The following is a 17447-nucleotide window of genomic DNA, read 5'->3' on the forward strand; positions in this document are numbered from 1 at the left end:
ACAGGAATCACCATCAGCTTTTTCTTTTTCTGTTTGTTTGTTTTGCATAGGCATTACTAGGTTAGTAATAGGAGACTGGTATAGAAAGTGGTGAGCAGCCAAAGCCAACAAATTGCTTTAAACACAAGATGAAAATGCTCTGTTCTGTCCACACAAAGAATCACCTAATACTGGTGTGAGGCATCTCACTTAGCTGTGGAGAAGTCCTTGGAATTATAGCTCAGAAAGACATTTCCAGCTTTAAGTCAGTAAACCTTTTGGCAACGGGCTAACTGCCTTATAGGAAAAAAAAAAAAGAGTTCTACTTTAAAGATCTTGCAAGTGGAGGCCGGGCATGGTGGCTCATGCCTGTAATCCTAGCACTTTGGGAGGCTGAGGCAGGCGGATCACGAGGTCAGGAGATCCGAGACCATCCTGGCAAACATGGTGAAACCCCGTCTGTACTAAAAAAAAAATACAAAACATTAGCCGGGCGTGGTGGTGGGCACCTGTAGTCCCAGCTACTCGGGAGGCTGAGGCAGGAGAATGGCGTGAACCCAGGAGGCGGGGCTTGCAGTGAGCCGAGATCGTGCCACTGCACTCCAGCCTGGGCGACAGAGCGAGACTCCATCTCAAAAAAAATAAAAATAAATAAATAAATAAATAAATAAATAAAAGATCTTGCAAGTGGAGAACTTGTTCTACAAAGATTCTTGGAAATGTTAACGGAGATAACTGACATGGGTAACTGTGAGCCAACCAGGAACTGTCAACAGCCCGATCTCAGCAGATATTTTTAAAAGGAACACAGGAGATTCATATGCATGGCTTTAAACATTAAAATTGATCCTTGGTAAAACGTATTTTCTGAAGCATAAACTGGATGACTAGAAAATACATATTTAATGAATAATACTAGTAGTTATAATCACATTACATGGGGAAATTTTGCAAATTACAAATAAACCAAATTGCATAGAAATGAATTTTGGAGTTATAAGGAACCAAAGAAAGATTAGCACTCAGTTTTCCTGGCTTCCATTCAAGTGTTCCTTCTACTATAGCACACAGCATACTCATACTAAGGTTAAGATCCAAGCACAATCCCTTGTCTGTTTTTCTAATGTTTAAAAGTTAGTGACAAATCCCCGGTTTATTTATCCTGACAACGATCAGGATGCTGGAGTTACTTTGCAATGTATTCTACAAATTGGCTAGTGTTCTTGAGATAATTAGCACATATTAACTATAAGCAATTACTTTTGTCATAAAATGTGTTCTACTTCAAATTGTAACTTAAAAGCTTCTGGGACCTAAAAGCCACATGGTGACAAGGGATGAGTTTTCATTTAAAACTTAAAATTTAAAAATTATAAATGTAAGAAATTAGTTTTCAAGCCTGGATTGACTATTTTTTCCCCAAAATAAATAAGGCCAGTTATGCTGAAACTTCACTAATATGGCAGCCACTGACCACATGTGGCTATTAAGTACTTAAAATGTGGGTAGTCCATATTCACATGGCTATAAGTATAAAATATACAGTACATTTTGAAGACTCAGTAAGAAAAAGTATAGAATATCTAAATTTTTATATTGAATAGTATTTTGGATATATTAGATTAAACAACATATATTATTAAATTTAATTTCACTTAAAAAAAGTTTAATGTGGCTACTAGAAATTTTTAAAGTATGTATTTGCCTTGCATTATATTTCTACTGGACCGCTCTAAGCCATCAGGAATGAATATCCAGGTGCCACAGATACATAGTCCATTCATTCTCTAAGAATAAGTTAGCATTATAAAAATTGTCTACATAATCAAGTCAATTTCTGAGCTAAAAGAAAATGATATGGAAATACATGGTAAATCTAGAAATAAACTTTAGTTGGCTTTAAATATATCCTGTTCCCAAAATTTACATTTTTGGTTTTGGTTAATACAGGAACTAGTTAATATTCCCTGCACATACGTAAATTGATCAGAAAGGAAGGTGGCCCAGAAACGTGGTAAAACCAAAAGTTATCCTTTGTACACTGTTCAATTCACTCATAGATGTGTTAATTAAAAACACTTACATATGACACCATTAGATACTCTGTAAACACACACTAAGCTATAACTTAGGGATTTTAGCAATTTAACAGGAATGCAACAAAACAAAACATTATAATTTATACCTTTGCTCCGTCTGAAATATTGTCCCAGTTTCCACCACTCAAAGAGAATTTTCCATTGCCTATACGTAGCAGTATCTCTTCAGGAGTATCATTGGGGCCATTAGCAAATGGAGTGTAGCTATTAATAAAATAGATTTTAATAGACACTAGAGGATAACATACCCAAACAATGAAAGAGATACAAATATTTACTACATGCAAATATTTACTTCAGCGAATAAGAATATCATCTCATATTTCCTTTCACTGTTAAAGTCAAATTTTATATTTCAAACCATAAATTTAACCTTAATAAAATTTTTAATAAAATGGAGAATCTTGCTTACATCAATTATTTCTTTTGTCTTTGATTAGCTAATCAATGTAAAATAAAATAAAGGTGGCTTTTCATGTAAAGCTTCAGTCTTAAAACTAGACAACACTAAAACACACATATTCCAGGCATAGGTTAGCAAACAAATATACCTAGTAAAAAGAAAATGTTAATTTCATATATTCATAATGTATTTATTGTCTTGTTTCAATTTATTCATTAACATTTCACCATTATCATCAGTGGAAACAGTTATCATTACTTTTTATTAATATCTATGAAAACTTGGTTGGTTAAATATTTATATCGACACAAAACTCTATAGCCATTACATTTATTATGTAGATCAATCATGTACATTGTTTTTGATATGCAAACTTTAGCTACCCTTAACTTCAGTATTTACTGTTGTCTATAACTAAATATTTTGCATAAATTTGTAATACCTAAAAGCATGTGAAATGTACTGAGATGTGTAATTAACACGAAGCCATTAAACAATTTAGAGTCACCATTTTTATAACATATTTATAGAGCTCTTGGTATGTCAAGCATATTTAAAAAATACTAAATGCACTCTTTAAAATATATGTCTAAGTACATTATAATTACTTGCTAAACTTGGCCATTTTCTCTATCCCAACCCTCTTAGAATAATTTCTACAGCCATAAGTTTTCACTTCTAAATAAAAGTGCTACTCATTATTGAGAGTAAAATAGTACTCGTATTATTTGTAAAGTATCAACATTAACATAGTCCAATTGTTATTACATTTGTTTTGAGCTTTTCTTTATCCTTTCAAGGGAAGGTAGCTGTGTGTGTTTCTGCAGTTTAGTATTGTTACTATTTAGATTTGCACAATCTTACTAAATCTCTAGTGCCAGAATAGTTAGAATTCAAGTGCTTAAAAAAAAATCAACTGAATATCAACAAGTTCAGTGGGCAAGTTGTTGGTGAAACATGCAACTATTTTATGATTAAATAAATATTTTCAAGATTAAAATAGAAATGCACTTTATTTTTAAAAGTTTTAGTTCCGGGTGACAACTGCCTTTTAAAATTATTATGTCATAAATTAGTAGTGCCTCATTCTACACCTTGCTTTATGTTTTTTAATTTTATGTGTAACAATCAATATTAATATTTTGAAATGTAAATGTCATTTTCCTTAAAGTTATTTTAATCTATTCTCTTTCTAGATGAAGATATACAGATTAAATACAAATAACAACGTTAATGCTTTTGAATATATGTTTCTTACCCAGCCAACATTGTGTAAAAAAGGACTCCTAAACTCCAGATATCACAAGCAGCATCATATCCCTGTTGCATAAGAACCTAAGAAAGAAATACTCATTATATGGTGTTACTCAATATAAACTCAATTTTCTCCCAAAGAAGTTGTTTTACTTCTAATAATCTCACAAAAGTTCATAATATAAAAACTTCAACCATTTTATGCACTTGTAGTAAAGACATAACCCCTGACACCTCAATGAGTTCTCTCTCCTCCTCTTAGGAAACCAGATATAGGAGAAATCTAAACTTAAGATTAATATGTACAGAGATTTTAATGTATACTATATACAGTACTGAGGCTTTTAATTCTGTCATTGATTCTATGAGGTAGATAATATTCTAATTTTGAAGATGAGGAAACTGAAGTGAATGTTAAGTAACTTACCCAACATTACAAAACTAGTAAGTAATAGAACACGAAGTCTTACTTAAGCCTGTGTTTTTAATATCTATGATAACTGCCTCTTTACTACACAAGATATGGCAAGATAATACATGATCTCACAAAAGCAGAATGAATTTATATTTTACCATACAAGGCCAATGTCTTGAAAACAGCAGTATATTTCTGGACCACAAGTACACATTTGAAAAATACTGAATGGCTTCATTATTTTTCATACAATAATTTAGGAAGCTGTTTTTTGGGGCCAGTGTTAGTAAAAATCAAATAATACGTTTGCTATGTATTCATGTGAGATTTAGCTACAAAGTTAATAGAGTTCGTTAGAAAAATAAAGAGATGAAATGAGGCCATTTTCTTTTCATTTAGAAAAACAAGCCCACTGCTAAAGCCTCTAGGCATAGGAACAAAATAGAAACATTATTAATGCATTAACACTGGGGATTATATAACCACCAGCATGAATTTCTCATCTATAAAAGGCTAAAAATGCTAGTGTTTGACTTTGACAACTGCCAAACATGAATAAAGAGTATATAACAAACTTAAAATTTGAAATATGCTTTTTTCCTAGTCTTAGTGTATTCATAAAAACACACATACGTGCAAAATTAAGAGGGTAAAGAGAATATAAAAATATAATTGGCTTATATAAATAATACAAGTAGGGAACTATAAAGTACTTAACAAATAACAAGGTATAGCTAAACCACTCACATCATGGTAAATGTTAAGTTGGCATACTCTAGTAAAACACAGACTTCTACTGATTTTATTCCCTTATCTCTTCATTTTTCTCACCACATCTTACAGTTCCAGTCATCACCATGTTTTCCCTGATTCCCTTAGGAAGCTTTTTAAAGTTTCCCAAGTGATCCAATGCATAGCTAAGGTTGAGGGCCACTGCATAGAAACTACTTGGACAGGTGAGAGTTAATCAAGTCGGCTGTAGGTACCATATACTCCTATAACCTTCCTAGTTATGAGGACAGACTTGCGCAGGAGGTGTCAGTCATATTGCTTAATTAGGGCCAAATATGAAAAACTTGTTTTAGGTAAAGAAGAAACAGTCCACTTTTTTTCTAGAGCTAGTCTCAATGCCCTTATAAAAGTGAGCATATAATCATAAAAGAAACAAGGCACAGTGGTAGGATGAATGAAAGAGTACAGAGGTTATGTTTCACACCTTTTTACTTGTATCAAGTTAAATACAAAGATAGAAGTCACAATTAAAGTAGTCAGTGGCATAAGTCTCTCTCTCATTTGGCTTCCCAAGTCAGCAGAAAGTAACATACACAGAGCTCCTCATTCCTGTTGCTCAAATCAATTAACATTTGGGGCAAACTATATGACAGCCCAGAGAAAGAGCAAAGGAGAGTTAACTTCAAAATTAGTTTATAAAAAGCTGCAGACACAGTATCCCTCAACTTTTTTGTAAGCCCCATTAATTCAGGAACTTCTTTAACCTCAGTAGGCTTATAATAACAGTTGAATAATATAACGTAGTGGATTTGCCTTTATCAAAGAATAAAATATTTTAGAGACATATTCACTTTTTGCAACACAGGTATAGTAGAAAAGCACATCTACCTAATAAACCCTAAGAGGCTGATCAAACTGATGCATAATCTAAAAACTAAAAGAATATTGTCTCCTTATTGTTAAGTTAAAATTGCAATAATCAGTGTAGCTCTTATCAAACAAAAACTCTTTATGCATTGTGAAATAATGAATGTATACTCCCATAAATGCCATTTTTTACTGAAATGTCTGTATCGATACTTGAATCTTTCCAATTCTAGTTTAAAAAAGAATGCATTTTTATATTTTACTAATACCTTTTGAAAGCGTCTGAAATTTCAGAAACAAACCTCACTAAAAATACTCTCTGTGGTTCACTAATAACAATTTACAAATATATTATTGATTCCTAGCATGAGCTTCATCACTCAAAAATAAAACTTTCAAAGTATTTTGAAAATACAAATACTAGTCAAAGGTAGTTCAAGCACTAGTTAGAGAGAAGTGGTCTCCAGATGCCCACCTGAAAACCTTCACTATTACAATGGTAAAAGTGTCTTACTACAGTGTACGTCTGTTGGGAAAAAAACATCAATGGGCTGTATTCTACTCTCTGGGTTTGCTTACCTAACCATTAATCTAAAACTGTTTACCTAACCATTAATCTAAACACGGACATATTATATATTTTTCATTTTAATGTCTGTTGTTGATATGTTCATATGGTACATATTCACCTCTAACATTTTTCCAGTGAGAAGTTGCAATAATACTAAGTAGTTTAGGTCCACAAGATTAAGTCAATACTAAATATTTGGCTATTAAAATGGTTATTCTACACTCTGCTCTTATGTCTACTGTATAAATCTGTTACAATATTTATGAGGACCTTTATGATGACCACATTTGCTATACATAACAGAAGAGCACTATCTCAAATATTCTGTCCTCCTATCCTATAAAACCACTGAAATGTCCTAAAAAGGCTAATATTTTTTATGTGCAGGCTATTATCTCATACACCTTAGGGCAGTACAATATATTGTAACAGATAAAAACTTCTACATTATTTTATGAATTTTATTAAAATATAGATTAAATCACATTCTTTGGATACATACATAATTTCTTAGTCAAATCTCTTATCATAAAAAGCTTATAAAACAGATGTTCTGCCTGTTCTTCAATATCAGTATAGTATTTTCTATATTTCTATTTTCATTATTAAAGTTATTTTTATAGTAGCTACTTTAAAATATAGACTTATTTACATTAAAATACAAGTGGCTTATTGTTAATATATCTGATGTGCAATATTTCCCTGAAAAAGCTAGTATTTGATATAAAAGTAAAATCATAAAATATATAGAAGATAGGAATTCTTCTCAAATTATTTTACTCTGCTTCTCCTTTGATTTGACACGTCAATTTTTTCAAATCTGAAGAGTTTTAGGTATTTTGATTTTCGTTGAATATGTAATTACATGTCAGTATTATCCATAACATATAAGAACAGCCACTGACTTAACAAAGAAAGCTTATGAAGAACTTATATGGCCAATGCCATCTCTTGATTCATTTTTCCCCAGCTTTACTTTCACCGCTATGGACATTGCTACTGTCAAAGCTCCCATCCTCATGGTTAGAATGAATGTTACAGCTTCCCAAATGTGAAATCTGTACCAGAGCCTCCCCTTTCCTGACTCTTCTCCCTAAGAGCATCAGCTTTCCTGACTCTTCACCCTAATATTTAGATATAAATATTATTTTCCAAGAAAAATCCCCACGGCTTACAAAAACCCCTGTGTGGCTATTTTCTCCAGGAGTTAGAAGATCCTAAAGACAATCGAGGATGGCACTGCCCTTATATGTTATTTATAATGCTAATCTATACAAATTACCTAATGTTCAGTACAATTTAACATACCTGATGAATCTATCCTAGCTTTGTTATTAAGTGAATGCTGGGTCTTGAATAAGTCATTGAAGTACCTCGAGCCACAGTTTCCTCATTTAGAATACATAATATATTGAAGCTGTGGCTATCTTTTCCCTACCTCCCAACTCTAAAATGATGTGATTCTGAAATTAGCATATAACCCAACAGAATAGAATAGCCTGATTATTACATTCTGGTTGGTTTTAGATGCTAGTTACCAGTGTAAATATTTATATTAGGGGCTATGAGAATTCACTGATTTAAAGAACTTTAAAACTGAAAAGGACAAGATAACAGCTTTTATCTGCCTACCATAACATTCACATGGCATCATATAGATTCAACTAAAGGAAAAGAATGAAAGGCAAATGGTGAAGTTTTTAAGGAATACCTCAGGTGCAACAAAGTTTGCAGTGTAGCATGGAGTTAAGAGAAGTCCATTTTCTCCTCGAAGTTGTTTTGCAAACCCAAAATCACATATCCTGATTGAATCTGCACTGGCTGATTCATCCATGTATAAAATATTACTAGGTTTAAGATCACGATGAACAACCTTGAATATAAAGGAAAAAAGCATTATATCTATATAATTAACTAAATATCTGAGAAATAAAACATTATATCTATATAATTAACTAAATATCTGAGAAAAAGAAACTTTCCAAATTACAAAATTTTGAAAACGACATTTTGCTCAAGCTTAATAGCTTAAAATATACACAGGAAATTATCTCTGTCAGATAGATGTTCCAGTTTCTATTCTCTCAAAAGCCACTAGTTTTGTTAACCATTTCTAATCTCAATATATCTAAGCTCAATTCTCAGATCCACTTTTGGACATGCCATAATTTATATCACTTAGTGTTATACATAACATATAAGAACAGTTCCTGACTTACAAACTAAACTAAGTTTAGACTTAGTCCATAATGGACTAAGACCCTACTCAACACCCCGCTCCTTGCAGTAAACAACCATAAAACCTGGATATAATACAAAAATCAACCATCTGAAGGCACTGGAGAATGAACAGAAGCAGATATACTCTGATGAGGAGTACACACTTTGTTGAAGGAGGGAACACAGGAAACTATACAAGGAGGTTTCCATATCTGTGGCTTTTAGCCTGGGTTTAAGTGCAATCCCTATGGCACACAGTGGTGGTAAAGACATTTGGAAAAACCCTCAGACCTTCTGTCTTAGAGGACCAGAAAGAAGATGCTAGAAAACTCTGAATGCTGAGTGGAGGAATATTATAAAGGAAAGAGCCAGAACTGATCCTTGAATCAAAAATGTGTGCAACAGGATCAAAATAATTTGTATAAAGACAAATAATATGAACAAAAACCAGAGCTTCTGGCCCCAAAACTAGTTTTCAGTTCAAGCCCAGCCAAGAAAATTACCCACTTAAACAAATGAAACAATAATAACTATTGGAGAAAAATAATGAAATATTAAAATCTCTATAACTGATTATCATAATGCTTAGGATACAATTCCAAATTATCTGATATACAAAGAACCAAGAAAATGGAACACAGTCTTAAAAAAATCAATAAATTCTGATTCCAAGATGAACCATGCTAAAACAGATAAAGATTTTAAAGTGACTATCTTAATGATCCTCAACAAAGTAAAACAAACATGCTTTCAATGCATTAAACTCTCAGCAAAAAAAAGGGAAGTCTTGGCAGAAAAACAGAAACAATAAAGAAGAAACAAATAAAATGTAGAACTGGTAAAAAAAAAAAAAAAGCTGAAATTCCCCCATGTGATAAGTTCCCTACTAGTACTATCTATTTCATGTAAGTTACCCTTACCTTTAATCAGAGTTTACTATGCTAAAGCTCTGTAAGGACAAGGACCAGGTCTCACTCATGTTTGAATCCACAACACTTTTTACAATGCCTGGCATGTAGAAATGCTCAATATGTGTCTTATTAATTTAGTTAATTGAAGTAAGAACCTGAAGGTTCATACAATAATAAAGAAGAGATGGCTATGATGCTCTTCTCAAAAATTCTCTTCATGCTTTATTTTAGAGAGGGTTGGTAAAGACAATCAAATAATTTAATTATAAAAAGCTACTGCTTTAACATTATATATCTCAAAATACTGAAAACACACTTTATTAAACCACACACAAAATTGAGTACTAGTTTATTTTTACTAATTATAAGAGGGGCTGATGCAGAGTTTTCATTATGTCAATTCTAAATTGCCATTTTAAATTTCTTTATTAAGTTGGTACATATCTACTATTACAACTGATTCAAACTTAAATTTTTAAATTACTTCCTACTTTTTTTTTATACAGTTATATATATTAAAAGTTGCCTTTTTTTGTAACTCAGTTCATTTGCCTTCTTTATGAAAGGACAGGAAGGAAAATAACAAGCCTGCCTTTCACCACAAAATTTAATATAGTAATACTTCAAATGTTTAGAATACACATTTCTTACTGTATTTAGGGAAGGAGCTGGCAAGGTTCAAGATACATGTCAGGTAACCTGAACTTTATATGTTAGGTAACTTGAATAATAGTCACTGTATGTCTTTGGTTAATTCTTTTACGTTTCACTTTTAAGTCTAGTTAAGTTTCATAATTTCAAGGTCAAAGTTAGGTACATTTATATAATTCAAACCACTTTTTAAATGAATATGCTATTAAATCAGGGCCAACTGGCAGAGAGAAAATTATTTCCTAAATCCACAAACTTCACTACATTGTGAGTTCTATTAGGATATTCTCTATAGAAATATATGTGAATAAAAGCAATTTATTTTAGGTGGCATCATCTCCTATATTTTTATGAAGATATAGGTCCCAGAATAGAAAGAAAAAAGTTAACTACAACTTACTCCTTGACAATGAAGATAGTCAACTGTCTTACTTATTACATATAGTATATCACTAGCCTCCCGTTCCGAGAAACATTTTTGTTTGAGAATACGGTCAAGTAACTCTCCTCCTTTCATTAAATCCGTAACAAGGTAAACATATCTACCATCATCAAAGACCTACGAAAGAACGCAGTTTTAAAATGTTATTATTTATAATTACAATTCTATAATTCTTAAATTATATTTTAATTATATTTACCTTTCTACTAGACTTCCCTCTAGTATTAGAAACAAAAAAGACATTATTCCTTTACTGTTAATGAAGTACAGGCTGCACTAAAGGTTGAATTGGCTAAACAATCACCTACACAGTCCCATGAAACCATGTTAAACATATAATTTTATTGCCTTTTGAAGTTATAGGTTACAGTTCATCAAAGAAAGAAATTAAAAATTAGAACTCTGTGCCTCTCAAATGACCTCTATCTCATTTTTTTTTACTGTATTATAGCTACTTCTCTTCCCCAAACATAAGCTTCTTTCTGAAAGTAAATACATTATTTATTTTTTATACCCTTCCCTCAGTCCATTATCTGATTTGGTATCTTAAATATTGGTTGAATTCCAATAGTATACCAAGGAAAACAAATAAGAAAAGTATTTATACACTTTTCTCTCAGGGCATGTATGATAAACACACACACACCACAGTAGTTTAAAGATTACAAATCAAAGTGCATATCATTTTCTGACACAAATTGATCAAGGTGATAGTCGACTTTTCTGTCTTGTATAAAGAGAAAAGAACATTATCTCCTTATGTGAAAAGTGAGCATTCAGTAACATATTAATGAGTTATATATTCATTTTACAAAACTATAGACTAAGACTATTTCACTCCAGAAACAATCCATAATGCTATAGCCAATTACTATACAATCAAGAAAGTAAAATATTCAAGAATTTGGCAGCTCCCCAATCTCCTGTATCTTCTGTATTGACAGCACTACAGAATAATAAATGGTGTTAGCTACAATGTTAACTAGTTAACCAGCCAGAATATATTCAGGTAATGAGGAAATTCTCATTTACCAATCATCATAGTTATTTTTGATATTCTATAAGACTAGGAGTACAGAATCATGGGAAAAAAAGAATTAAAGTGGCAATTTAAGAGTCTTGAGATTTTTGAGGCATGAAAATAAATATGCTAAAGACATTAAAAGTTTCAATAAGAAAAATAAAGTTCCAATTCATAACTTCATTAGCTTAGCTGATACCTAGATTTAGAAATACCTACATCCTTCAAAGTAATAATGTTGGGATGTTGTCCATAGCGCATCAATATTTCAATCTCTTCTGAAGGGTCTCGCTTACTTTTGTCAATGATCTAAGAAATAAGAAAAAAGAAAAATATCTGAGGCAGAAAAATTATTTTGTCTAAAATGAGTATTTTCAATTTGGTTATATTTTTGAAGAAATGCTTAAAAACTCAAGAACAATGCTTACCTCATATTATTTTAACATTTAAAAACATCTTATAAGTAAAAAAAGTAACAGAAAAAAAGAACATTTTAACATTATGTCCTATTTCACTGAAACTGTACCAATGATGACGTGATTGTAATTGTAGCAACTGCTCAATCTTAATACACGTATAACGAAATTATTCAAATGCAAAAATTCATGAAATACACTGTTCCTACATAACAAAGGCTTGAAAAAAAATTCAAAAATGAAAATATTAAGTCTCGGAGTTCTTTCTCATCATCTTATCTTTCCTATCTTCATTTACTCCACTGAAAATGTTTGTCAGTTGACTCATAATTTAAATTACATGCATAAAACAAACAAGAAAGCTAGGCTCAGAAACAATACCTTCACTGCAAATTCCATGTTGGTAGTTGCATGTATGCATCGCTTGCAAACAGAGTAGGAGCCAACACCAATATCCTCTTTCAATTCATATACTTCACCAAATTGTGCAGCATTTCCATTTATCTGTTTATTTTTAAAAAGTAAAATACTAAGGAGAATGAAATATTTTCACATTTTCTGTCTTTTATCCTAAATATACATTCATCTTAAGCCTTAAACTAGAATAATTCATTCTACAGAAGTTTTATCAACATTTATAAATGGCATGAACCAATCCTTTCTTGATACCCACAGGCAATGTAATAAATCAACTAGCTTATACATCACCCTTCTATTTTATTCAAGAGGCCACATAAATATAATTAAAAGTTACCACTGTCTGCTCTTTTCCAAAACACACAGGGACATATTTAATTCATGATTTATACCAAGAGATAAACAAAGAAGTTAAAAATCACTTAAAAAAACGATTAGGAATACATCAGCAATAACAGAGAAATAATTATCCCAAAACTGAATAATGCGATTAAGTGGAATTTACCTGAACAATTGGTAATACATTTGCACTTGTGATAGGAGTGATTTTATATTCTTCTGCAATAGAAGTTGCAACAAAGCTGAATCCTTTGAAGAGCTGATGAGCATTTGCACTGGCTGGCAAACCGGGAGAATCTAATGTCCAAATAATTGCATTTAATTATAACTACACACAGAATTCTATGATATAAAGTGTCAGAATTTCTTTAACTATAAAGAAAACCATTAAATGCTACTATCTAACATATTATATATTCCATTTATTATATATTATCTGTCTCCTCCCATCTGTATACATGCTCCATTTTAGTCAGTATTTTTTGTGTTCTTTTCACTGCTGCATCCTCATTGCTTAGTACATAGTAGGTATTTAATATTTCTTGAGTGTATGTATGAAACTGTAAAAGACAGAGTAATATATCTCATGTCTTACCTCCTACCCCATCCTGTAAATCATTAGCATGCCAAAGGACTTATAAAACAAAGAAATAAACTTGCCACCCTTTGACCAAGTTCCTTCCTTCCTGATAAATACTTCCCATTTAAAACATCTACTTGACAGCTGCCCAAGCAATGTTTTGTATAGGATCCATATTTCCCATGGACAAATCAACTCTCTGCAAATTTACCATTCTTTTAGTTTTTACTTCAGAAGAAAGTTTATTTTTAAACTATCTACTTAAATAAAATCTCTGATTTTACATGCATTACCTTTAGGTGTTTTTGCAGTAAATTCAGGATCAAAACAAAAAGTATCATCTGGTTTTCCAGAAGCAGGTTTGAAAGGAGGTTGAACTTCTCTTTTATATAATTTCTAGAAGGGGCAACCAGATAACACAAAACATATTAAGACTTTAAAAATTATTATACTTTGTAAAAGAAAGCAGAACATAATATTCACAGTCCATAATAGAAGACTAACAATTTCATAAAATAAGTTTCAACAGGTTTCAGATACCTGTTAACCAAATTCTAAAATTTTGAGAGATAATGTTCAAAATGTAATGAGGCCAAGAAACATAGCAATGATGCCACAAGATGAATTGACAAGGAATGCCCGATTTCGGATATCAGAAGTTTTTGAATGCTCATTGATATCATAACCATGCAAACACAGCACAATAATAACTAAAATGCTCAAGGCTTTCAAAATCAATAATTATTTTTAAGAAGTACATATTTCATCTAAAATATTGTTTTCACATAAAAATATACATTAAATGTGCTCTTTAGGCTTGTATCAGATAATTGAAAAATTTAGTCGTCTAACTATCTTGCTAAAATCTATGCTTTTGAAAGGCACAGAAAATTTCTAATAATATATAAAGCCACTTTTTTTGAAATCTATTTTTTAAAAAGCTTACAGTCCCACAGTGGGGAAAAATAAATAGGGAATTACTTTTGAGTAATTTTTATTTATTTAAATATGTAAACACAACTTCTAGTTCATTATGGCTCACTAGAAACATCTAGTGGGCTAGTGGATGCCTCTCTCACGGCGAGGAATCAAAATAGCAATAAATATTGACACTTCAAGTAGATTTTCTAAGAGGCCACACTAGAATTCATCAGAGAAGCGATGGAATTGGGAATCACAGAAAGAAGAGAACAAAGCCATGCCATCAGGTGAACTGAGACTGGTGTGGAGCCAGGAGATCTTCGATGAAGGGAAGGGAAGATTGAGTGAGAGACCCCCAGGATTCCACAATTCTGCCACAGACTTTCAATGCTAACCATAGGTAAGCCCCCTTGAATCCCCTAGGCCTCCAGTTTAATACACGGAGCTGCCTGGAATCCGTGCAGAGGTACCGCTCAAGCCCATGTGGAATCCCATGGACTTTTGATCCCTGAGCAGCCTGGCACCGGCTGCTGCCACCTCACTAGGCAGGGAGCAGGTAGGCTGGTACTTGTGCACACCTCAAAGACAGATACTGCAGCTGCAGTACAGAGGAGTGAGCAGAATGCACGCTGCAGACTGCCGGCCTCAGCTGCTCCCTTCTAAATGAGGCCTCCCTTCTTCAGTGATGGGTCTACAGCACAGCTGCCCTGCCCCTACATGTATATACTGGCCACAGCCTGGTGTTCTTCTTAGAGCCCAGCTCCCAGAGCCTGGTGACCCGCTCTTCAGCTCCCTCAATAGTTGCGCCCAACACCACCGTCACACTTGCCACTCCTGGGCCAAGGAGACAGTGGGGAAACTGGGCACCTTTGTGTGACCACCAAAGTGAAATCCACTGCTGCTCCTTCAGGAGGGAAGTGCAGGTGGGCCAAGCACCCCACAGCCGCCAACCTTCATTGCTTCAGCTGAAGGGGTCTGCCTTCCCCATTGAAAGGCCAGCAGCCCAGCGGCCCTGCTCCCAACTATTTTGCCTGTTACCTGGAGGCCTTCTGAGAGCCTAGCCCCCATAGACCTGTGATGGGCCTTGGGACTTCGACCACATAAGCATTCTACAGGCCATTCTGAGAGCCCAGACCCCAAAGCATGTGATCAGCCATGGGAATCCCACCACCAGAGCGTTCTGCCACAATCTGAGAATCCTGTGGGCCCTTTTAAGAGACCAGCTCCCACAGGCCTGTGATCAGCCATAGGGACCCAATCACCTGAGTGTTTTGCTATATTCTGAGCATTCTGTGGGCACTCGTGAGAGCCCAGCCCCACAGGTCTGCAATATGCATTGATGTACCAACTGCCTGAGCATTCTGCAACTGCCGAAGCGTTTTCTAGGCTCTTCTGAGATCCCAGCCCCCACAGGCACATGATGTACCCTAGGACTCCCACTTCCAGAGTACTCTCCCTGTCTCTGCTTGAGAGTTCTGCCTGTGACTCCAAGAACCAGCCCATCACTCCCTATCACAGCCAGCAGCAGGATTCTAGAGACTTAACAAGTCCACTGGCCTGGTCCTGGTCCACTTCTTATAGGACTCATACATGCTGTCCGCTGGGCATTCTGGGGGATAAGGAATTGGAAGTTTGCCTAGTCCTATCTACCACTGCTAGTACATGACCATGCCCCAACATGGGGTCTGAGCTCAGATGGACCCAACCAGACGATACTGCCACAGCTAATACCCAACTGTGTGTGCTAAAAAGTGGAGCCCCTCTGTGATATCTACAGAAAGCAGCAGCATTACCCACTGGCAAACAGGTGAATCACAAAGCTGTGTGTATTGGACTGATTCAGGAGGTTCCACCCAGAAACAACTCCCATAGACAAGTGTCTTCTGTGGCTATCAGCCATACTGTGGTCTGGAGATACACGGCAGTTTTGCATCTGAACTGAGAGCCATGAGCTCTGAGTCAGGGGTGTGACAGGTAAATAGAACATATTGCTACCTGTCTAGGATGTGAAGCTAGTCCCCCTACTCTCTGCTGAGACCTTGGCACTGTTCACCAGGTACTCCCCCAACCATGCCTGTCAGGGCTGGCTCCCCAGTTCATCATTGGGGTATTTGTGTGCAAGCCAGGCAGTCAAGCTCTGCCTAGCTCTCCTTCCCCTCACCCCTCATGGGACAAGAAGGTTAGGGAACCTGGCATTCCACTGTCCAGCCCATCATCTGAAACAACATAGAGCACCACACAATAAACAAATATCAAGTGCATACCGATCTGCTTTTGCCACAGCTGGCTTGTACTGGTAAATGCCACCTACTGCCCTATAGATTGAACTGTAAAACCCAACATAAAAACCTGACTAAGAAGTGCACAGGCCTATAGAAACAAAGCCAAAAGACTTCTGGCTACTTCCCAACCTACTCTACAGTCACGCCCCCCAAGAGGGGCAGTGGCAGGGGGTGAACCACGTCCAAATGAAAGTAAATTCAAAAGTAATATGTGACAGCTTCCATATATAAGAAGGAACCAACATAAGAACTTCAGGACTATGAAGAAAAAGAATGTAATGACATCCCCAAAAGGTCACAGTATCTACCTAGCAATGAATCTTAATCAAATGAAAACTTTGAAATGACAGATAAAACATTCAAAATATGGATTATAAGGAAGCTCAATGAAATCCAAAATAAAGTCAAAAACATACAAACAAACACAAAGAAATCAGAAAACAATTCAGGAGATAAAAGATAAATAAATAAATAAATATATATATATATTTTTTTAAATTCTGGAAGTGAAGAAAAGATGAAAGGAATTTCAAAACAGAATTGAAAAATTTAATAACATACTAGACCATGCATAAGAAATAATTTTGAGCGTGAGGGCTGGTCTTTTGAATTAAATCAGATAAAATTAAAGAATAAATAATTTTAAAAAAATGAACAAAGTCTTTGAGAAATATAGGATAATGTAAAGTGACCAAACTTGCAACTTATAGGCAGAAAGAAAAAAGAAAAGAAGTTTGGAAAGCATAATTGAGGAACTAATTCAGGAAAATATCCCCAATCTTGTTAGAGACGTAGATATCCAGATATAAGCAATTCAGAGAACACCTAGGAGACACTACAGAATACAAACATGACCAAGGGATATAGTCGCCAGACTCTCCAAGTTCAATGTGAAAGACTAAATCATAAAAGAAGCTAGAGAAAAGC

The 17447-nt window shown here is 34.2% G+C and overlaps 1 protein-coding gene across 5 annotated transcripts in view; it reads right to left on the minus strand.

Annotated features, from left to right (window-relative positions):
* The window catches only part of RPS6KA6 (ribosomal protein S6 kinase A6), a 131892-nt gene that overhangs the window by 37143 nt on the left and 77302 nt on the right, over positions 1 to 17447 (minus strand). For all 5 annotated transcript variants that reach the window (XM_054472346.1, XM_054472345.2, XM_054472349.2 and 2 more), the window contains 8 exons: positions 13611 to 13713; positions 12904 to 13034; positions 12363 to 12485; positions 11785 to 11874; positions 10503 to 10661; positions 8032 to 8193; positions 3740 to 3816; positions 2165 to 2282 (listed from right to left, as the gene is read on the minus strand). In XM_054472346.1, the coding sequence (XP_054328321.1) occupies positions 2165 to 2282; positions 3740 to 3816; positions 8032 to 8193; positions 10503 to 10661; positions 11785 to 11874; positions 12363 to 12485; positions 12904 to 13034; positions 13611 to 13713 (963 nt within the window). The remainder of the gene's footprint in view (positions 1 to 2164; positions 2283 to 3739; positions 3817 to 8031; positions 8194 to 10502; positions 10662 to 11784; positions 11875 to 12362; positions 12486 to 12903; positions 13035 to 13610; positions 13714 to 17447) is intronic.

This window comes from Pongo pygmaeus, chromosome X (genome assembly GCF_028885625.2).
Source record: "Pongo pygmaeus isolate AG05252 chromosome X, NHGRI_mPonPyg2-v2.0_pri, whole genome shotgun sequence".
NCBI classification, from domain to species: domain Eukaryota; kingdom Metazoa; phylum Chordata; class Mammalia; order Primates; family Hominidae; genus Pongo; species Pongo pygmaeus.